This window comes from Stegodyphus dumicola, chromosome 7 (genome assembly GCF_044657685.1).
Source record: "Stegodyphus dumicola isolate Sdum_Otavi_A_Nest chromosome 7, ASM4465768v1".
NCBI classification, from domain to species: Eukaryota; Metazoa; Arthropoda; class Arachnida; order Araneae; family Eresidae; genus Stegodyphus; species Stegodyphus dumicola.
In genome coordinates this window covers 2,959,478-2,983,800 of record NC_140774.1, presented here as the reverse complement: position 1 = coordinate 2,983,800, position 24,323 = coordinate 2,959,478, and the positions used below count along the sequence as shown (strand labels likewise).

Genomic DNA, 24,323 nt, shown 5'->3' with positions numbered 1-24,323 from the left:
GGGAGGCACCTTAGTCGTCCTCACGGGTGTCAATCGGCTGGTCACTAGTTCTTGTGTCAGTGGCTTGGGGTGAAGCTCTCGGGAGTACCTGCTTTCGGGAAAGCCGACTGTGGGGCTCCAGTTTGCGTATAGGTCCGGCTAGCCCTAACACAGGAATCTATGTTCCCTTGTTGGGCTCCGTGGTGGGCGGGGCCGTCGGACCCGAATCTTTCTTCTCTTCAATATGGCTTCTTCACACATATATTTAATTAAAGATTTCGCGGTCACTCCAGTTACTCAAGTCACTCCAGTCTCTCAACCTAGTTCTGAAACGTCTACTACTAAACCAGTCACTCAACCTAGTTCTGAAACATCTACTAATAAACCAATCATTCAACCTAGTTCTGAAACGTCTACTACTAAACCAGTCACTCAACCTGTCACTCAACCTAGTTCTGAAAATTCTGCAAAAAAATTACGGACAGCTGCAAATAAAAAAAATCTGTTTATCTGTTGGTCATATTTTAACTGATTGTCCATGTTTTAAAAGTGTTCGCCAGAAATATTTTAATAGCTGTGACTTGCCTCTCGACCGTTTAATCGGAAGAGAGGTCAATTGTAATTTAATTTATTATTTAAAAGAGACTGGCTTTTATTACCTAATGTAATTTGTTTTGAATTTTAATGTGTGCTTTTAACTTGTGTTTATATGACTTCATCCTCTGGATTTGGTACATTTATCTACTTGTTTTTATTTATTGAATTTTAATGTCATCAATTGTAAACATCTCATCTTTTGTTTGGCGCGTCATAATCATCTCTGTTTTTTGCGCCATAATCACTCACTCACTCTCCCTCAGGGGGCTCACTTTTGTGAGTACGGGTGTGGCAATCCCGAGGTACCCTAGTCCTTCAGGGGATCATCTTCTTGGTGAGACGGGTGTCACGATCCTGGAGCCCCAGTGATCTATTCTCTTTTCCGTCTCCTCTCCTCTTGACCGTTACTTTTTCCCTTCCCTTCTCCCTCGTGGTTTCTCTCTACGGAGTTTGGGGCTCGTCACGAGAGACTGGAACAGACCTTGTCTCTAGTTCTCGAGTGGCGAGAAAACTGCCCACGTGTTTGCCGTGCGTGGAGACCCGTGTCGCTGGAAAGGAGGGTCCTGGTAGTTGAGGGGCGAGGTACTCTCCCCAACAGACTACTTTGGCCTCTGCTTCAGCTAAACGGGAGGCACCTTAGTCGTCCTCACGGGTGTCAATCGGCCGGTCACTAGTTCTTGTGTCAGTGGCTTGGGGTCAAGCTCTCGGGAGTACCTGCTTTCGGGAAAGGCGACTGTGGGGCTTCAGTTTGCGTATAGGTCCGGCTGGCCCTAACACAGGAATCTGTGTTCCCTTGTTGGGCTCCGTGGTGGGCGGGGCCGTCGGACCCGAATCTTTCTTCTCTTCAATATGGCTTCTTCACATACATATTTAATTAAAGATTTCGAGGTCACTCCAGTTACTCAAGTCACTCCAGTCACTTAACCTAGTTCTGAAACAACTACTGCTAAACCAGTCACTCAACCTAGTTCTGAAACATCTACTGCTAAACCAGTCATTAAACCTATTTCTGAAACGTCTACTGCTAAACCAGTCACTCAACCTAGTTCTGAAAAGTCTACTGCAAAAAAATTACGTACAGATACAAATAAAAAAAATCATCACAATAGTCCCCGTTTCCTAGTCATCTCTAGTCCTTCTGGCGAAATGCATAAGATGTCTCCTTTCGTAATAAACAAATACATCCAGTCTTGTATTGGTGAGCCGAGAAACATAAAGCGTCTCCGCTCCGGAGAGTTGCTTATTGATACAATCTCAGCCACCCAGTCTGCTTCTTTACTTCAGATTACTAAACTTGGGCAAGCGAATGTCACTGTAACAGCACATAAGACACTGAATTATTTTCGTGGCGTAATATCGGAATTAGAACTTCTGTACGTTCCTGAAGAAGAGATCGCTTCCGAGGTATCCGACCAAAATGTCTGCGGTGCTAGGCGGATCAAGATGCGTAAGGAAGGTAAGTTGATCGATACAAAACACGTGATCCTTACCTTCAACACGCCTGATCTGCCTAAGAGTATTAAGGCCGGATATCTAAATTTTCCTGTAAGACCTTATATTCCTAACCCTATGCGATGTTTCCAGTGCCAGCGTTTCGGCCATTCTAAGATGACGTGCCGTGGCAGCCCCACATGCGCCCGATGCTCACAGATTGGCCACGATTCCGAAAATTGTACCGCTGCGCCTTCGTGTATAAATTGCAAGGGTCAGCACCCAGCATTTTCACGCCTGTGCCCAAAATGGAAATCCGAAAAAGAAGTACAGACTCTTAAAGTTACCAGGAACATCTCGTATGCTGAAGCCAGAAAACTAGTTCAAAGCACACAGCTCCAATCAAACAAATCTTATGCCAGTGCAGTTAAAACAACACGTAGCATTGCCACCCAAACATCAATAGGCACGCAGACTAAACCAAATAAAACCCAACCGACTACATCCACCAAGAAAACAGAAAAGTCAACTCATTTAATACAAAATAAAGAAACAGTCATTCAAAGTAAACCCAAAACTGCCACTAAAATGTATCAAATAAAAATAGAAGTTCCAGCAATAGCTCTTTTGACGAAATGATTTCTGAATCTATGGAAGTAGAGGAGGCTCTAGAATTTCCCAGGCATCTACTTCCACGAAAAACCAAACAAGAGCACAGAAAGAACAAAATCCAGACATAATGGCCACCCTCGTCTCATGGAACTGTCGCGGTCACCACCGAAATTTGCTCGACATCAAAGCCATAATTAATGCTTATCATCCTGTATGCTTCGCAGTACAGGAAACAAATCTAAAACCAGAACAACAGGCAAAACTTCGGAGGTTTTCCTTCGTCAGGAAAGATAACCTTGCAGGTGAGCGTGCCAGTGGAGGTGTAGGTCTCCTCACCTCACTGGATTATCCCTCAAATGTGCTTTCTTTGACGACATCCCTCCAAGTTGTCACTACTCAAACAAATTTTGATATTGTTGTTACAGTCGTTTCTCTGTATTTGCCTCCAAATGAGCATATTGATCAGCAACATTTAAATGGTCTTTTAGAGCAGCTGCCTGAGCCTTTCATCATAATAGGAGATTTTAACGGCCATAGTCCGCTCTGGGGTAGTAAGGATACTAATTGCCGAGGAAGACAAATTGAGCAGATGATCGAAGATCATAGCCTTTGTCTCCTCAATAATGGGCAAGATACTTACTTCCATGAGCCCTCAAAAACATTCCATGCTCTCGACCTTGCCATCTGTTCACCATCTCTGTTGCCTTTTTGCACTTTTAATGTGGGTAAAGATCTTTACAACAGTGATCATTATCCCATTCTTGTGTCTCTTGCACGAAGAGGAGCAAACCCCATGTCGAGATCCCCTCGATTCATACTGGACAGGGCAGACTGGGAACTCTTCTCTTCCATTGCAGAGCTCACAGATGAAATGGTAGAAGATGCGCATATCGATGACGCTGTTGAAGCTGTTACTAATACTATTATTCAGGCAGCTATGCTCTCCATTCCTAGAACATCAGGAAAACTACTAAAATATTCAAAACCATGGTGGAATCGTGACTGTCATGAAGCACTGAAAAAACAGAAAAAAGCATGGGGTATTTTTCGTAGATATCCTACTCTGCGAAACCTCATAGCCTTTAAAAGAGCCAAAGCAAATGCACGAAAAGTAAGAAGGCAGAGCCAGAGGGATTCCTGGATTTCATATGTGTCGTCAATAACATCCTCCACGCCTAGCAAGCGGGTTTGGGAAAGAGTTCGAAAAGCATGCGGCATATATAAAGACCACTCACTTTCCTTTTTAGAAAAAGATGGCCGAGTGATTAACACCATAGAAGGTAACTATTAGTAAGGCATTTGCTGCCGTTTCTTCCAGCAGAAACTATTCACCTGCATTTCTCTCTATGTAGCAGCACTCTGAAATAAATCCCATCGCATTCAACTCTTCCAAATCTGAGCCTTACAATAGAGCATTTACTATGGTGGAATTAAAGAGAGCTTTATTGCAGACACATAGGTCTTCTCCGGGTCTTGATGGAGTGAATTATGAAATGCTAAAGCATCTGTCCTATAAGTCACTGAATGCCCTTCTCACTCTTTACAATAGGGTGTGGAAGGAGCGTGCCTTTCCCAGTGCATGGAGGAGAGCTGTTGTCATTCCTATTCCTAAGCCAGGGAAAGATCCAAGGAATCCCTCCAACTATCGGCCAATTGCCCTTACGAGTTGCCTCTGCAAACTGTTTGAAAAGGTGGTAAACAGCCGCCTAGTCAGAGTGGTTTTCGAAAGGGAAGAACAACTGTAGATAACATGCTCCTCTTAGAGACATCTATTCGAAAAGCATTTGTAAGAAGAAGCCACCTTGTCTCGATATTCTTCGACATTGAAAAAGCTTATGATAAGGCATGGAGATACGGTATACTCCGGGATCTTCACGAGAGTGGCTTGCGCGGCAACGTACCAATTTTCATTCAAAATTTCTTGAACACTAGAACTTTTCAAGTAAGAATTGGCTCTGTTTTTTCGGATGTTTTTAAACAGGAAGAGGGTGTGCCTCAAGGCTGTGTGCTCAGTGTAACCCTGTTTAGTTTAAAAATAAATTCTGTACTAAAAGAACTTCCTCCCACCATCTTGGGATCTCTATATGTTGATGATCTGCAGATTAGCTGTCGAGGAGCAGACATGAGATATGTAGAGAGGCAACTGCAGATGGCTCTGAATAAGATCCAAGAATGGTCAGACAAACAAGGATTTACATTTTCGAAACAGAAAACTGTGTGCGTGCACTTTTGTAGGAAGCGAGGTCTCCATCCTGAACCTGAGTTATATCTACGAGGGCTATCCAGAAAGTAGATTACGTTTTGGAATAAAAAAATAAACAAAGTATAGGAAACAAATTTTATTATATACAGATGAAAGCCACACTCAAATACTACTTTTCTACATAGTCACCATACAAATTAAGGCATTTATCGTAGCGATGTACGACCTTGGAAATTTCTTCGTCGAAAAATTCGGCCGCCTGCGCCTTCAACCACTTCGTTACCTCTTCTTGCAGCTGTGCGTCGTCATCAAAACGCTGCATAGCCAGCCACTTCTTCATTGCTGGGAATAGGTGGAAGTCGCTCGGTGCCAGGTCGGGACTGTACGGTGGATGAGGAAACAACTCCCACTTAAAAGATTCAAGAACTTTACGAGTGACATTTGCCGTGTGGGGCCGGGCGTTGTCGTGAATCAACAAGATCTTAGAGCTCAACATTCCTCTGCGCTTGTTTTGAATTGCTCTTCTGAGTTTCCGGAGAGTTTGGCAATACCTTTGAGAGTTCAACGCTGCAGCCATTCGCTGATTTTTGTGGTCCTCTGTCAAGATTTTTGGAATCCATCTTGCACAAAACTTGTGGTAAGCAAGCTTTTCGCTGATGATTTCGTGCAACAAACTTCGCGAAATTTGTGGAAAACTCAAAGAAAGTTCCGTTATTGTGAAATTTCGATTTTCACGGACTTTAGCATCGACTTTTTCGAGAAGTTCGGCGGTCACTATGCTGGGGCTCCCACTTCGATCTTCGTCGTGAACATTGGTTCGGCCATTTTGAAATCTTATGACCCACTGACGCACTCCACCTTCAGTGATAATGTTGTCCCCATACACTTCACGAAGCTGCCGATAGATTTCTATCGGTTTACAGTTTTTTGCAGTCAGAAACCTTATTACTGAGCGCACCTCGCAGCTCGCGGGATTTTCAATTAACGCAGACATTTCAAACCGTCACAGTATCTGAACGGAGCACAGCACGAACCTCTCACTAGCACGGCTAGATGCAGACTGAGCTGCGCAACGCTCTGACCCCAAGATGGCCGCGCTAGCCCCGCCCCTAGCGGACACAGACGGAAACGTAATCTACTTCCTGGATGGCCCTCGTAAATGGTACAATTATTCCAGTTGCGCCCGAAGTAAAATTTTTAGGAGTGACGTTCGACCAGAAATTGACTTTCCTTTCTCATGTTTTAAACCTGAGAAAGAAGTGTCTAAAAACACTAAATATTTTAAAAGTGTTGGGGAACACCTCCTGGGGTGCAGAGCGTTGCTCCATGCTTCGCATTTACAGAGCGCTCGTCCGCTCTAAACTGGACTATGGCTCAGTAGTTTATGGATCCGCTCGCTCATCTGTTTTGTTAAAACTGGATCCTGTTCACAATCAAGGTCTGCGGATTTGTTCAGGAGCTTTCAGGACTTCTCCTGTGCAGAGCCTATATGTTGACTGTAACGAAACATCACTTTATCTGAGGCGTGAGCAATTGTCCCTTTTGCAATATTTTAATACTCTATCTCAACCTGAACATCGCAATAAGCTGTGCTTACTTGATAATGAGTGTAACACATTATTTGAAACACGTCCATCCTGTGTTCCTACTTTCCCTTTAAGAGTTCGCCCTGTCATTGAGGAACTCTCCCTCTCTGATATGCACCCCCAAGCAGTACAGAATTTTGAAATTCCACCTTGGGAAAATTCACGGATCCAGCTTCTTGATGTTTTTAAACATCACGTAAAGGCGAGCACTAACGAGATCGTTTACAGACAAATTTTCGCTGAGCACAGGCACAAATATAGCAGTTATCATCCGATATACACAGATGGATCAAAGTCAAATGATCATGTCGGGATGGCTTTTGTATTTGAAGATTACATTGAGAGCAGATGCCTGCACCATGCTTTCTCAGTCCTAACATCTGAACTATCTGCTATATATTATGGTCTTTTTTACATCTCAAAGCTCTGCCACAAAAAGTTCATAGTTTATACAGACTCGTATAGTGCTCTTAAATCCTTGGAAGCTTCTCCCAACACTCAGAATCCTGTGGTAGTGGATGTTCTCAAAATTCATAGAAATTTAACAATACGAGGAAATGAAATCCTGTACTGCTGGGTTCCCGGGCATACGGGAATAAAGGGAAACGAGCTTGCAGACATCGCGGCAAAATCTGCTGTCGAACTGTCCAGTCGCCTTATCCCTTTTAGAGACATCTGCTGTGTCATCAAGGGAAAGATACGAAAAAAATGGCAGCAAATTTGGGATGTTCAGCATCACAACAAGTTGAGAAACGTCAAGCCTAGAATTGAGCACTGGGATTTTGCTGGAAATCGTAAAGAGGACGTTCTTTTGACTCGACTCAGAATTGGTCACACCAGCGTCACACATAGCTATCTTCTCAAAGCTGAAAATGAGCCTGTTTGTTTTAATTGTAATGTTTGTTTATCTGTTCGTCATATTTTAATTGAGTGTCCATGTTTTAATAGTCTTCGCCAGAAATATTTTAATAGCTATGACTTACCTCTCGACCGTTTAATCGGAAGAGAGGTCAATTCTAATTTATTTTATTATTTCAAAGAGATTGGCTTTTATTACCAAATGTAATTTGTTTTGAAGACTGTGTCTTGAATGTTAATATGTGCTTTTAACTTGTTTTTATATGACTTCATCCTCTGGATTTGGTACATTTATCTACTTGTTTTTATTTATTGAATTTTAATGTCATCAATTGTAATCATCTCATCTTTTGTTTGGCGCATCATAATCATCTCTGGTTTTTGCGCCATAATCACTCACTCACTCAATTATTTCAGTTGCGCCCGAAGTAAAATTTTTAGGAGTGACGTTCGACCAGAAATTGACTTTCCTTCCCCATGTTTTAAACCTGAGAAAGAAGTGTCTAAAAACACTAAATATTTTAAAAGTGTTGGCGAACCCCTCCTGGGGTGCAGAGCGTTGCTCCATGCTTCGCATTTACAGAGCCCTGGTTCGCTCTAGACTGGACTATGGCTCAGTTGTTTACGGATCCGCTCGGTCATCAGTTTTGTTAAAACTCGATCCTGTTCACCATCAAGCTCTGCGGATTTGTTCAGGAGCTTTCAGAACTTCTCCTGTCCAGAGCCTGTATGTTGACTCTAACGAACCATCACTTTATCTGAGGCGTGAGCAATTGTCCCTATTGCAATATTTTAATATTCTATCACAACCTGAACATCCCAATAAAATGTACTTACTTGATGATGTGTGTAACACTTTATTTGAAACACGTCCATCCTGTGTTCCTACCTTTCCTTTAAGAGTTCGCCCTATCATTGAGGATTTTTCCCTCTCTGATATGCGCCCCCAAGCAGTACAGAATTTTGAATTCCCACTTTGGGAAAATGCACGGATTCAGCTTCTTGATGTTTTCAAGCATAACGTCAAAGCAAGCACCAATGACATCATTTATAGACAACTCTTCGCTGAGCACAGGAACAAATATAGCAGTTATCTTCCAGTTTATACAGATGGATCCAAGTCAACAGATCATGTCGGGATGGCATTTGTAATTGAAGACCACATGGGGGCAGACGCTCACCATGCCTCCTCTGTCTTAACATCTGAATTAACTGCAATATATTATTGTCTTTTGTACATCTCTAGGCTCTGCCACAAAAAGTTTATAGTTTATACAGACTCCTATAGTGAACTGAAATCTTTAGAAGCTTTTTCTAACACTCAAAACCGAGTCATAGTGGATGTTCTCAAGATACATATAAACCTAACGAGTCGTGGATATGAAATTCTGTACTGCTGGGTTCCCGGTCATGTGGGAATTAAAGGGAATGAGCTGGCAGATATCACAGCCAAATCTGCTGTTGAACTGTCCAATCGCCTCATCCCTTTTGGAGACATCTGTTGTGTTGTGAAAAAGAAGATACGAAAAAAATGGCAGCAATTTTGGGATGTTCAGCGTCAAAACAAGTTAAGACATGTAAAGCCTAGAATTGAGCATTGGGGTTTTGCTGGAAATCGTAAAGAAGTTCTTTTGACTCGCCTCAGAATTGGTGACACAAGAGTGACACATGGCTACCTTTTAAAAGCAGAGAATGAGCCTGTTTGTTCAAATTGTAATGTTTGTCTATCTGTCCGTCATATTTTAATTGAGTGTCCATATTTTAATAATCTTCGTCAGAAGTATTTTAATAGCTGTGACTTACCTCTCGACCGTTTAATCGGAAGAGAGGTGAATTGTAATTCATTTTATTATTTAAAAGAGACTGGCTTTTATCACCTAATGTAATTTGTTTTGAAAATTGTGTCTTGAATTTTAAATGTGTGGTTTTAACTTGTCTTTATTTGACTTCATCCTCTGGATTTGACACATTTGTCTACTTGTTTTTATTTATTCCATTTTAATTTCATCAATTGTACTCACCCCATCTCGCGTTTGGCGCACTATAATCAACTTTGGTTTTGCGCCATAATCTCTCACTCACTCAACCTAGTTCTGAAAAGTCTACTGCAAAAAAATTACGTACAGATTCAAATAAAAAAAATCATAACAATAGTCCCCGTTTCCTAGTCATCTCTAGTCCTTCTGGCGAAATGCATAAGATGTGTCCTTTCGTAATAAACAAATATATCCTATCTTGTATTGGTGAGCCGAGAAATATAAAGTGTCTCCGTTCCGGAGACTTGCTTATTGATACAAACTCAGCCACCCAGTCTGCTTCTTTACTTCAGATAACTAAACTTGGGCAAGCCAATGTCACTGTAACACCACATAAGTCACTCAACTATTGTCGGGGTGTAATCTCAGAATTCGACCTTCTGTATGTTTCTGAAGAAGAGATCGCTTCTGAGCTCTCCGAACAAAATGTCTGCGGTGTAAGGCGGATCAAGATTCGTAAGGAAGGTAAGTTGATAGACACGAAACACGTGATCCTTACCTTCAACACGCCTGATCTGCCTAAGAATATTAAGGCCGGATATCTAAATATTCCTGTAAGACCTTATATTCCAAACCCTATGCGATGTTTCCAATGCCAGCGTTTCGGCCATTCTAAGACGTCTTGTCGTGGCAACCTCACATGCGCCCGATGCTCACAGATTGGCCATGATTCTGAAAATTGTACCGCTGCGCCTCTTTGTATAAATTGCAAGGTTGAGCACCCAGCATTTTCACGCCTCTGCCCAAAATGGAAATTGGAAAAAGAAGTGCAGACTGCAAAGGTTACGAGGAACATCTCATATGCCGAAGCCAGAAGATTAGTCCAGAGCACACAGCTTCGACCAAATACATCATACGCCAGTGCTGTAAAATCATCTCGTACAGTCGCCACCCAAACATGAATAGGCACACAGACCCTACCAAATAAACCCCAACCGTCTACATCCAACAAGAAAAAAGAAAATGCGACCCATATAGTACAAAAGAAAGAAACAGTTATTCAAAGTAAGCCCAAAACTTCTACACATAAAATATCCAATAAAAATAGAAGTCGCAGTAATAGCTCTCTTGATGAGATGATTTCTGAATCTGCGGATTCAGACTTTATGGAAGTAGAAGAGGGTGTAGACGTTCCCAGGCATCTACTTCCACGAAAAACCAAACAAGAGCACAGAAAAAACAAAAATCATTCATAATGGCCACCCTCATGTCATGGAACTGTCGCGGTTTCCACCGCAATTTGCTTGACATCAAATCTCTTATAAATGCGTATCATCCTGTGTGCTTAGCTATACAGGAAACAAATCTGAAACCGGAACACCATGCAAAACTTCGGAGGTTTTCTTTCGTCAGGAAGGATAGCCTTGCAGGTGAGCGTTCCAGTGGAGGAGTGGGTCTCCTCTCCTCACTGGATTATCCCTCAAATGTACTTCCTTTGACGACATCCCTCCAAGTTGTCACTACTCAAATAAATTTTGATATTGTTGTTTCATTTGTTTCTTTGTATTTGCCTCCAAATGAGCGCATTTATCAGCAAGATTTAAATGATCTAATAGAGCAGCTGCCTGAGCCTTTTATCATAATAGGAGATTTTAACGGCCATAGTCCACTCTGGGGTAGCAAAGATACAAATTGCCGAGGAAGACCAATTGAGCAGATGATCGAAGATCACAGCCTTTGTCTCCTAAATAATGGGCAAGATACGTACTTCCATGAGCCTTGAAGCACATTCCACGCTGTGACCTTTTATTTGAGGCACGTCCATCCTGTGTGCCTTCTTTTCCTGTTAGAGTTCGTCCCCTCATTGAAGAATTCTCCCTGTTTGATATTTCGCCACAGGCAGTACAGCATTTTGAAATTGCACCTTGGGAAAATGCACTAATCCACCTTCTTGACATTTTCCACAATTACGGAAAAACAACTACTGATGAGAGCATCTACAGACAAATTTTTGCTGATCACAGGCAGAGTTACAGGAGTTATGTTCCCATATATACGGATGGCTCTAAGTCAGCTTGCCATGTTGGCATGTCATGTATAATTGGTGACCACATGGAAGGCAGACGTTTACACGACGCTTCCTCTGTCTTAACCTCCGAACTGACTGCCATATATTTTTTTTTTTTTTGCGCTTTTGTACGTTTCAACGCTGCACCATCTAAAATTCATTGTATATACGGACTCCTACAGTGCATTGAAAGCTTTAGAATCCTTTTCTAGCACTGAGAATCCTGTGATAGTGGATGTTCTCAAGTTGAATATTAAATTGAAATGTCGTGGATTTGAACTTCTGTACTGCTGGGTCCCCGGACATACAGGAATAAAGGGCAATGAGCTGGCGGATATCGCAGCGAAATCTGCTGTTGAAATGTCCGGCCGCCTCATCCCTTTTAAAGATATCCGTTGTGTCATAAAAGAGAAGATCCGAAAGAAATGGCAGCAACTTTGGGACCTTCAACTTCATAACAAGTTGAGAAGGGTGAAGCCTAAAATAGAGCATTGGGATACTACTAGCAATCGCAGGGAGGAAGTTCTTTTGACTCGCCTTAGAATTGGTCACAGTAGAGTGACACATAACTACCTTCTGAAAGCTGAGAACGAGCCTATTTGTGCAACTTGTAATGTTTGTCTTTCAGTTTATCACATTTTAATTGAATGTTCATATTTTAATAATCTTCGTGAGACGTATTTTAATAGCTGCGACCTGCCTCTCGACCGTTTAATCGGAAGAGAGGTCAATAATAATTTGTTTCACTACCTCAAGGAAACAGGTTTCTATTATTTAATTTGATTTTTGTCCTGAGATTTTATGTTGGAATTTTAATTAATCAGATGTTTTAGGATTTTATATCTATACTGCATCTCTCATTATCAAAGTTATAATCAGCATTTTCATCCCATCATTTAAATATCTTTTTACTTGCCTCGATTTTAAAAGTGTGCTGTTGTCTTTATATTTTTTGTTCCTTTAGTTTGTATGTTAAAAAAAAGAATCCTGTGTTTGGCGCATATGGCCTATTGAGCTTTGCGCCATAAAACTACTACTACTACTACTACTACTTTTGTTTGGCGCGTCATAATCATCTCTGGTTTTGCGCCATAATCACTCACTGACTCACTGACTGACTGACTCATTCCACGCTCTCGATCTTCCCATTTGTTCACCATCTCTGTTGCCATTTTGCACTTTTAGTGTCGGAAATGACCTGTACAACAGCGATCATTATCCCATTTTTGTATCTCTTGCACGAAGAGGAGCAAACCCCATATCGAGACTCCCTCGGTTTATACTGGACAGGGCAGACTGGGAACTCTTCTCTTCCATTGCAGAGCTCAGAGATCAAATGGTAGAAGATCGGCATATCGATGACGCTGTGGAAGCTGTTACTAATACTATTATTCAGGGAGCTATGCTTTCGATTCCTAGAACATCAGGAAAAATGCTTAATTATACGAAACCATGGTGGAATGGCGACTGTCATGAAGCACTGAAAAAACAGAAAAAAGCATGGGGTATTTTTCGTAGATATCCTACTCTGCGAAACCTCATAGCCTTTAAAAGAGCCAAAGCAAATGCACGAAAAGTAAGAAGGCAGAGCCAGAGGGATTCCTGGATTTCATATGTGTCCTCAATAACATCCTCTACGCCTAGTAAGCGGGTTTGGGAAAGAGTTCGAATAGCATGCGAAATGTATAAAGACCACTCACTTTCCTTTCTGGAAAAAGATGGCCGAGTGATTAGCTCCATAGAAGAAATTGCAAATACTATTGGTGAGACATTTGCTGCCGTTTCTTCAAGCAGAAACTATTCACCTGCATTTCTCTCTATCAAGCAACACTCTGAAATAAATCCCATCGCATTCAACTCTTCCAAATCTGAGCCGTACAATAGAGACTGTACTGTGGTTGAATTAAGGAGAGCTTTGTTGCAGACACATAGGTCTTGTCCTGGTCTAGATGGCGTGTATTATGAAATGCTAAAGCATCTGTCCTATAAGTCACTGAGTGCCCTTCTCACACTTTACAATAGAGTGTGGAAGGAGCGTACATTTCCCAGTGCATGGAGGAGAGCTGTTGTCATTCCTATTGCGAAGCCACGGAAAGACCCGAGGAATCCCTCGAACTATCGGCCAATTGCCCTTACCAGTTGTGTTTGCAAACTGTTTGAAAAGATGGTAAACAGCCGCCTAGTCTACTTCTTGGAAAAGAATAATATTATATCGCCTTATCAGAGCGGTTTTCGAAAGGGGAGAACGACCGTAGACAATATGCTTCTATTAGAGACATCTATTCGAAAAGCCTTTGTCAGAAGAAGTCACCTTGTCTCAATATTCTTCGACATTGAGAAAGCTTATGATAGAGTGAGTGAGTGAGTGAGTGAGTGATTATTATTATAACGCGCCAAACACAAGATGGGATGATTAGAATTGATAACATTAAAATTTAATAAATAAAAACAAGTAGATAAATTTACCAAATCCAGAGGATGAAGTCACATAAACAAAAGTTAAAAGCACACATTAAAATTCAAGACACACTCTTCAAAACAAATTATATTTGGTAATAAAAGCCAATCTGTTTTAAATAATAAAATAAATTACAATTGACCTCTCTTCCGATTAAACGGTCGAGAGGTGAAAGCTTATGATAAGGCATGGAGATACGGTATACTCCGGGATCTTCACGAGAGTGGCTTGCGCGGCAACCTACCAAATTTCATACAGAATTTCTTGAACGCTAGAACTTTTCAAGTAAGGATTGGCTCTGTTTTTTCGGGTGTTTTCCGACAGGAAGAGGGTGTGCCTCAAGGCTGTGTGCTTAGTGTAACGCTGTTCAGTTTAAAAATAAATTATGTATTAAAAGAACTTCCTCATACCATCTTCGGATCTCTATATGTATATGATTTACAGATTAGCTGTCGAGGAGCAGACATGAGATACATAGAGAGGCAATTGCAGATGGCTCTGAATAAGATCCAAGAATGGTCAGACAAACAGGGATTTACTTTTTCGAAACAGAAAACTGTGTGCGTGCACTTTTGTAGGAAGCGAGGTCTCCATCCTGAACCTGAGTTATATCTAAATGGTACAATTATTCCAGTTGAGCCCGAAGTAAAATTTTTAGGAATGACGTTCGACCAGAAATTGACTTTCCTTTCTCATGTTTTAAACCTGAGAAAGAAGTGTCTCAAAACACTAAATATTTTAAAAGTGTTGGCGAACACCTCCTGGGGTGCAGAGCGTTGCTCCATGCTTCGCGTTTACAGAGCGCTTATCCGCTCTAGACTGGACTATGGCTCAGCTGTTTATGGATCCGCTCGCTCATCTGTTTTGTTAAAACTCGATTCTGTTCACCATCAGGGTTTGCGGATTTGTTCAGGAGCTTTCAGGACTTCTCCTGTACACAGCCTATATGTTGACTCTAACGAACCACACTTTATCTGAGGCGTGAGCAATTGTCCCTTTTACAATATTTTAATATTTTATCCCAACCCGAACATCCCAATAAGCTCTGCTTACTTGATAATGAATGTAACACACTATTTGAAACACGTCCATCCTCTGTTCCTACTTTTCCTTTAAGAGTTCGCCCTGTCATTGATAAATTTTCCCTCTCTGATATGCACCCCCAAGCAGTACAGGATTTTGAAATTCCACCTTGGAAAAATTCACGGATTCAGATCCTTGATGTTTTTAAACATCACGTGAAGGCGAGCACTAACGAGATCGTTTACAGAGAACTCTTCGCTGAGCACAGTCAGAAATATTGCAGTAATTATCCGATATACACAGACGGATCAAAGTCAAATGATCATGTCGGGATGGCTTTTGTATTTGAAGATTACATTGAGGGCAGATGCCTACACCATGCTTGCTCAGTCCTAACATCTGAACTAACTGCAATATATTATGCTCTTTTGTACATCTCGAAGCTCTGCCACAAAAAGTTCATAGTTTATACAGACTCGTATAGTGCTCTTAAATCTGTGGAAGCTTTTCCCAACACTCAGAATCCTGTGGTAGTAGATGTCCTGAAAATTCATATAAATTTAACGATTCGCGAATATGAAGTCCTGTACTGCTGGGTTCCTGGACATACTGGAATAAAGGGAAATGAGCTTGCAGATATTGCAGCCAAATCTGCTGATGAACTGACTAGTCGCCTTATCCCTTTTAGAGATATCTGCTGTGTCATCAAGGGAAAAGTCCGGAAAAAATTGCAGCAAATTTGGGATGTTCAGCTTCAAAACAAGTTAAGACATGTAAAACCTAGAATTGAGCATTGGGAATCAACCAAAAATCGTAAGGAGGAATTTCTTTTGACTCGCCTCAGAATTGGTCACACTAGAGTCACACATAACTATCTTCTCAAAGCTGAAAACGAGCCTGTTTGTTCTAATTGTAATGTTTGTTTATCTGTTCGTCATATTTTAATTGAGTGTCCATGTTTTAATAGTCTTCGCCAGAAATATTTTAATAGCTGTGACTTACCTCTCGACCGTTTAATCGGAAGAGAGGTCAATTGTAATTTATTTTGTTATTTGAAAGAAACTGGCTTTTATCACCTAATGTAATTTGTTTTAAAGATTGTATCTTGAATTTTAAATGTGTGGTTTTAACTTGTGTTTATATGACTTCATCCTCTGGATTTGATACATTTGTCTACTTGTTTTTATTTATTGTATTTTAATTTCATCAATTGTACTCACCCCATCACGTGTTTGGCGCACTATAATCATCTTTGGTTTTGCGCCATAATCTCTCACTCACTCACCCCTAGTATTTTCCCGAACTGCCCAAAATATATTTCAAGGGAATTTATCGTGAGAGAAAGCCCAGATGAACGTCGTAAAAGGCTAGAAAATAAAAATCTTCAGTGGGCTGTAACTGAAAGTATATCTCAGTTTCAGACGAATGAAAAAGAAAAATCCTTTTCTTCTTTTTCTGAATTTTTAGATAAGATGGAAAAAGAAAAGCTACCTGGCTCGTGGAACTGTATTAAAAGAGCACGGGAAGCTATCTTTTTAATTATTGAACTAACACCGTGCCCTGAAATAAGTATTTCAGCATTAATAAACGAAAAACTTGAACTTTCAGTTTACATTGGGAAAACTGAAATTAAAAAATTTAATAATTTAACTTTGCCAGCATCTGTTGGCAATGTAGATGAGGTAATTTCTATTTTAAACGCTTTGTTGTCGTATGAATTTAAAAGTGATGTGCAGAATTTAAGAATAAATTCTGTTTGTGAAACTTTAGAAAATATTGAAGAACAATACGATGAAAATAAGCAGAAAGCCATACAATTCATTAGGGAGCAATTAACATTAATTAATACATCCAAAGAAAACTTACGGTATTCTCTAGAGAGTATGATACTATTCAGTATTTTATGTACAATTTCACCCCATGCTTATAAATTTTTAAGGAGTTCTGGGTGTATTTTGGCTCCTCACCCTCGGACAATTCAAAGGTTATGCTCATCTTTGGTAGCTAATCCTCAGAATGAACAATGCGAAGAGGACTTTTTAAAACACTTAAAACAAAAAAGTCCTTTACTTCAAGAATGCTATCGCATAGTTACAATGATGATCGGTGAAATTCACATAAAACCATATGTTGACTATAAAGCTGGCAACATTGTAGGCATGGCTTACAATTCTGAAAACATAGCTACAAGTGCACATGTTTTCATGATTCAGAGTCTGCTGTCTAATTTTAAAGAAGTCATTCAGATAATCCCTGTAAAAAATATAACTGCTGAAATTCTTTTTAATTTCGTGCGTAGAGCAATCTTAAGTTTAGAAAAACTTGGTTTCTCAGTTATCTGTGTTGTCAGTGACAATAATGCCATTAATAGGAAAACTATGTCTTTTCTTACATCTCCTCCAAAATTAAGCATAGTGTATCCACATCCATCGGATGCCACTCGGCCACTATTCTTTATTATTGATTCTGTTCATATATTTAAATGCATACGGAACAATTGGCTCAATCAAAAAAGTGCTGATCAGACATTTTATTATCCAGATTTCGAAACTTTAAATTCAAATTTCTTAATGGCATCCTTTTCTACTTTAAGACAACTTCATAGCATAGAAAGCATAAATTTAGTCAAATATGCTTATGGATTGAATTTGAAAGCATTGTGTCCATCAAATTTTGAAAGACAGAATGTTAAACTTGTATTGGATATATTTAATCCATATGTGATTCAAGCACTTTTGAAATTAGGCAATGAACACCAACTAAAAAATTATAAATTCACAGCGAATTTTATTGACATTATATACAAATGGTGGTGCATCATGAACGTGAAAACGCCTTTCAAAGGAGATAGTTTCCGAGATGAATTTCAGAGACCTATTTCTGATTAGTGTCATATAAATTCCAAGTTTCTAGAAAAATTTCTCCTTTGGCTCGGTTACTGGAAAGAAATTCTTCAACAGGCACTCTTACAAAGGATACACTATTGGCTATCAGTCATACAAGTCATGGTATAATGGGGATGTCAAAATATTACCTTCATGAGCTGAAATTTAAGTACTTTCTTCCAGGAAAAATTCAAACTGATGCCCTGGAAGCCAGATTTGGGAAATACAGGTCTTTAGCCGCATCACAATATTTAGTATCTGTAAGACAAGTCTATAAAGCAGAAACAAAATTGCGTCTCCAGAACTTTTTACCCCTTACTCTCAATTCGAGCACATATGGAAAAATAAAAATTAGCAGCACTGACAACAGAATCGAAGTGGATGAAATTGAAGAAGAGTTTACAGAATTTGACATAAGTATTACAGAAAAGGATTTTGAAGATGCTGAAACTTTTACCAGTATTAACATACCTGTCAGGTTATTGTACAAGAGCTGCTCTAAAAAAACTTAAATGCAATTCCTGTTTTAAACTTTTAGTTACAGATAAAGTATTGGAAAATAATCAAAATTATTCCTTAATTAAAAATATGAGCCGAGGAGGTTTGTTATGCCCTCGAGCCGATGTTGTTAATGTAATTATGTATAATTACGTAACAGTTCAAAAACTTCTATCAGTGAACAATGAACAAAAATTTTTAAAAAGCAAAATTCAGAGACAAATAACAGTCAAATCAACTTTACAAAATTTGAAAGACTGTGATGTATTTATGGATGCATGTGAAATCGGTCATTCGGCTGATGTTATAATAAAATATTAAGTAATGGCAGCAACAAATTCTTTATTGAATAATTATTGCAAAAAAATGAATGATTTGCCTAAGCCTGTAGTTAAAAGGCGCAAAATACAAACTATTTAAACCAAAATATGAATTTTTACCTGCTACAGGGAATGTATGCATTTCTATATATTTGCACGCATTAAAATTTCCGAAATTCTTTTTTGCAAAGAAATGGAATATATTGTCATACATATATACGCATGCATATACATACGTATGGAAATAAAAATATATGGCATGATATTTCATAAAGACTACAATTTAAATTCTTTCTAAAGATAGAAATGTAGTCTTTATGAAATATTATGCCATACATTTTTATTTGATGAAATGCAGTCTGTGATAAAAAAAGCAATATTTATCGTTCCCCTTTTACAGAGTACTTTTCAAGTAAGAATTGGCTCTGCTTTATCAAATGTTTTTGAACAGGAAGAGGGTGTGCCTCAAGGCTGTGTGCTTAGTGTAACGCTGTTCAGCCTAAAAATAAACTGTATTAAAAGAACTTCCTCCCACCATCTTGGGATCTCTATATGTAGATGATTTACAGATTAGCAGTCGAGGGGCAGACATGAGATACATAGAGAGGCAATTGCAGATGGCTCTGAATAAGATCCAGGAATGGTCAAACAAACAGGGATTTACTATTTCAAAACAGAAAACTGTGTGTGTGCACTTTTGTAGGAAGCGTGGTCTCCATCCTGAACCTGAGTTATATCTAAATGGTACAATTATTCCAGTTGCGCCTGAAGTAAAATTTTTAGGAGTGACGTTCGACCGAAAATTGACTTTCCTTTCTCATGTTTTAAACCTGAGAAAGAAGTGTCTAAAAACACTAAATATTTTAAAAGTGTTGGCGAACACCTCCTGGGGTGCAGAGCGTTGCTCCACGCTTCGCATTTATAGAGGCCTTATCTGCTCTAGACTGGATTATGGCTCAGTTGTTTACAGATCCGCTCGCTCATCTGTTTTGTTAAAACTAGATCCTGTTCACCATCAAGCTCTGCGGATTTGTTCAGGAGCTTTCAGGACCTCTCCCGTCCAGAGCCTCTACGTTGACTGTAACGAACCATCACTTTATCTGAGGCGTGAGCAATTGTCCCTCTTGCAATATTTTAATATTCTAACACAACTTGAACATCTCAATAAGCTGTACTTACTCGATATTGTGTGTAACACTTTATTTGAAACGCGTCCATCCTGCGTTCCTACCTTTCCTTTAAGAGTTCGCCCTGTCATTGAGGAACATTCCCTGTCTGATATGCGCCCCGAAGCAGTACAGAATTTTGAAATTCCACCTTGGGAAAATTCACGGCTTCAGCTTCTTAATGTTTTCAAACATCATGTGAAGGCAAGCACTAACGAGATCCTGTACAGACAACTTTTCGCTGAACACAGGCACAAATATAGCAGTTATTATCCGATATATACAGATGGATCAAAGTCAAAAGATCATGTCGGGATGGCATTTGTATTTGAAGATTACATAGAGAGCAGGTGCCTACACTATGCTTTCTCAGTCCTAACATCTGAACTAACTGCAATATATTATGCTCTTTTGTACGTCTCGAAGCTCTGCCACAAGAAGTTCATAGTTTATACAGACTCGTATAATGCTCTTAAATCTTTGGAAGATTTTCCCAACACTCAGAATCCTGTGGTAGTGGATGTTCTGAAAATTCATATAAATTTAACGATTCGAGGATATGAAGTCCTGTACTGCTGGGTTTCTGGACATGCTGGAATAAAGGGAAGTGAGATTGCAGATATTGCAGCAAAATCTGCTGTTTAACTGTCTAGTCGCCTTATCCTTTTTAGAGATATCTGCTGTGTCATCAAGGGAAAGGTCCGGAGAAAATGGCAGCAAATTTGGGATGTTCAGCTTCAAAACAAGTTAAGACATGTAAAACCTAGAAATGAGCATTGGGAATCAACCAAAAATCGTAAGGAGGAAGTTCTTTTGACTCTCCTCAGAACTGGTCACACTAGAGTGACACATAACTACCTTTTAAAAGCTGAAAATGAGCCTGTTTGTTCAAATTGTAAAGTTTGTCTATGTGTCCGTCATATTTTAATTGAGTGTCCAAGTTTTAATAATCTTCGTCAGAAATATTTTAATAGCTGTGACTTACCTCTCGACCGTTTAATCGGAAGAGAGATCAATATTAATTTATTTTATTATTTAGAATAGACTGGCTTTTATTATCTAATGTAATTTGTTTTGGAGACTGTGTCTTGAATTTTAATGTGTGCTTTTTAACTTGTTTTTATATGACTTCATCCTCTGGATTTGGTACATTTGTATACTTGTTTTTAATTATTGTATTTTAATTTCATCATTTGTAATCATCCCATATCGTGTTTGGCGCGCTATGATCATCTTTGGTTTTGCGCCATAATCTCTCACTCATTCACTGCACAATGGAGCTGTTTTCCTCTTAAAGGATTCTTTCGAGTTCCATTCATGGAGTCAAACAAATTGTCAATCTTTAGAATGAACTCTACTGTTGGATCAGCACTTGCTTCTATCAGTCAAGACAAAATACACAGGTTCATTCCTGCTGCTATTGTGTGGCTGAACACTTGTGCAGCAAGAGCAACTTTCATGGAGTTTAATCCCATTGTATTTAAGTGTGCATCAGTCATTTCCGGTGCACAGCGGATAAGCAGTGTTTTATCTACTTCATGGAAGTCTCGAATGTATTTGCAGAGTTGCCAACTCTCCCGATTTAGGCGGGAGACTCCCGATTTTCGACCGCTCTCCCGCCAACCCGATTTACAATATATTTCTCCCGACTTTTTCTTATTCTTAATATTTCTCACGATTTTTATGCAGTTTGGCTTAATACTTTGTTATATGAATAAAAAAAGTGCTTTTGGCCCAAGGCCCAAGGCGTTTGACTTCCGGAGTACCTTTGCAACTTAATGCAATTACCTCCACAACTTCGATAAGGAAACTGAGTTGAGTAAGAAAAAGCATTGGCTAAAGGAAAAATGAACAAACCATTAAGGGTTTACTATGAAAGAAATGAATAAGGAGTCCACATAAGGGACGAGTAATTCTCTCTGCTTTCAACTTGTAATTCAAGATTGAAAGAGAGAGAGGTGTTGATTGAGGCGAATTCCGGAACGCATTGCGTTAATGGAATCGGAAAGGTTGAAAGAGAACAGCCGGGAAACATGGTGTTCCAGGGCTTGGGAAAGGTAATATTAGGTAATACGGACAGCCGCAGTGATAGCTAATGCCTTGGGGATGAGCGGGGGGGGGGAAGAGTCTTACGACTAAAACTGGAATCCAGGGAAGAAGGAGCGAAGAGGAGGGGGGGTAGTCAATTCAGGAAGGCGAAAAGTTCTCCGACCGCCCGTGGCGAGAGGAGAATAGGAGCAACTTTTCGAGCGGAAAAGAACCGTGAGGAAAGTTAGCTGTGAAAAAGACGGAGAAATTATTAGAAGAGGATTTAAAGGGACGGAGATAGAGCTAAGGAAGGAAGTAAAATGAATTAAAGGAAGGGAAACGATTTAAGGGGGAGAGCGAGATTTAAATTTAATTATTGAAGAAGGTCTTGAAGTGATGAAATGCAAGCTCGTGATACCTGTGCAAAAATAAGGAGTTGATAAGTTATAGTTAGGTAAAAGAAGCTCTGCAGGAATGATAAAGTAATGGATTAATTATTGCTGTATTAGTTAAGTCTTAGTTTTTATGGTTTTATTAGTAGTTAAATTAGTTTGGATAGATTGATTTTAATTATTGCTAACCCTCAAGGGGCTCACATTTGTGAGTACGGGTGTGGCAATCCCGAGGTACCCTAGCCCTTCAGGGGATCATCTTCTTGATGAGACGGGTGTCACGATCCTGGAGCCCCAGTGATCTATTCTCTTTTCCGTCTCCTCTCCTCTTGGCTGGAACTTTTTCCCTTCCCTTCTCCCTGGTGGTTTCTCTCTACGGAGTTTGGGGCTCGTCACGAGAGGCTGGAACAGACCTTGTTTCTAGTTTTCGAGTGGCGAGAAAACTGCCCACGTGTTTGCCGTGCGTGGAGACCCGTGTCGCTGGAAAGGAGGGTCCTGGTAGTTGAGGGGCGAGGTACTGTCCCCAACACACTGCTTTGGCCTCTGCTTCAGCTAAACGGGAGGCACCTTAGTCGTCCTCACGGGTGTCAATCGGCTGGTCACTAGTCCTTGTGTCAGTGGCTTGGGGTCAAGCTCTCGGGAGTACCTGCTTTCGGGAAAGCCGACTGTGGGGCTTCAGTTTGCGTATAGGTCCGGCTAGCCCTAACACAGGAATCTGTGTTCCCTTGTAGGGCTCCGTGGTGGGCGGGGCCGTCGGACCCGAATCTATTCTCTTTCCAATATGGCTAACTCACATATATTCTTAATCAAAGACTTTGAAGTCAGTCCCGTCACTCAAAACACCAATTCAGATAAATCTACTACTAAAAAAGCACGTACCGATGCAAATGCAAATGACCCTAACAGCCCTCGTTTCGTTGTAGTCTCAAGTCCTTCTGGCGAAATTCAAAAGTTATCTCCGTTTATAATTCAGAAGTATATTCATTCCTCCATTGGTCAGCCAAAAAACATAAAGCGTCTCCGATCCGGAGATTTGCTTATCGATACAATTTCAGCTGTACAGTCTGCCTCCCTCCTAAGATTAACCAAACTAGGACAAATTGATATTACAGTATCTCCACATAAAACACTTAATATTTGTAGAGGCGTAATCTCGGAAGTCGACCTTCTGTCTGTTTCTGAAGAAGAGTTCGTTTCCGAGCTAGCCGATCAAAATGTCAGTGCTGCCAGGCGGATCAAGATGCGTAAGGAAGGTCAGTTGATTGACACGAAACACGTGATCCTGACCTTCAAAACGCCTGATCTGCCTAAGAATATTAAGGCTGGATATCTCAATTGTCCTGTACGTCCATACATTCCAAACCCGATGCGATGCTTCCAGTGCCAGCGTTTTGGCCATTCCAAGATGTCCTGTCGTGGGACCCTGACGTGCGCTCGGTGTTCGTCGGTTGGCCACGACAGCGATAATTGCACTGCTGCAGCACTGTGTATTAATTGCAAGGGCGACCATCCAGCATTTTCCCGTTCCTGTCCAAAATGGAAATTAGAAAAGGAGGTGCAGGCCATAAAAGTTTCTAGGAACATTTCGTATGCCGAAGCCAGAAGGCAAGTTCAAAGCACACAGCCTCAATCAAACAAATCATATGCCAAAGCCGTGAAATCAACCCGCACAATAGCCACCCAAACTTCCATAAATACACAGACTCCACCAAATAAAAACCAGCAGCCTGCAAGCAAGAAAAAAGAAAATCCAACACATATCATACAAAATAAAGAAATAGCAATCCCGAGCAAACCCAAAACTGTGCCTCCAAAAATAGAAACCAAAAATAAAAGTCCCAGCAATAGTTCTGCAAATGAAATTATTTCTGAATCTGCAGATTCAGACAGTATGGAAGTGGAAGACGGTCTAGAAGTTGCAGATCATCTGCTTCCGCGCAAAACTAAAAAGGAACACAGGAACGACAAACATCAATCATAATGGCCACCCTCGTCTCATGGAACTGTCGCGGTTTCCACCGAAATTTGCTCGACATCAAAGCCATAATCAATGCTTATCATCCTGTATGTTTCGCAATACAGGAAACAAATCTAAAACCAGAACAACAGGCAAAACTTCGGAGGTTTTCTTTCGTCAGGAAAGATAACATTGCAGGTGAGCGTGCCAGTGGAGGTGTAGGTCTCCTCACCTCACTGTATTATCCCTCAAATGTGCTTTCTTTGACGACATCCCTCCAAGTTGT

The 24,323-nt window shown here is 40.3% G+C and overlaps 1 protein-coding gene across 1 annotated transcript; it reads left to right on the top strand.

The window, feature by feature from the left end:
- The first annotated feature begins 16,890 nt into the window (after positions 1-16,890).
- On the top strand, positions 16,891-17,679 carry LOC118196010 (uncharacterized). Its single transcript, XM_035367369.2, has one exon. The coding sequence runs from the start codon at positions 16,891-16,893 to the stop codon at positions 17,677-17,679; it is 789 nt and encodes a 262-aa protein (XP_035223260.2).
- The last annotated feature ends 6,644 nt before the right edge of the window (positions 17,680-24,323 follow it).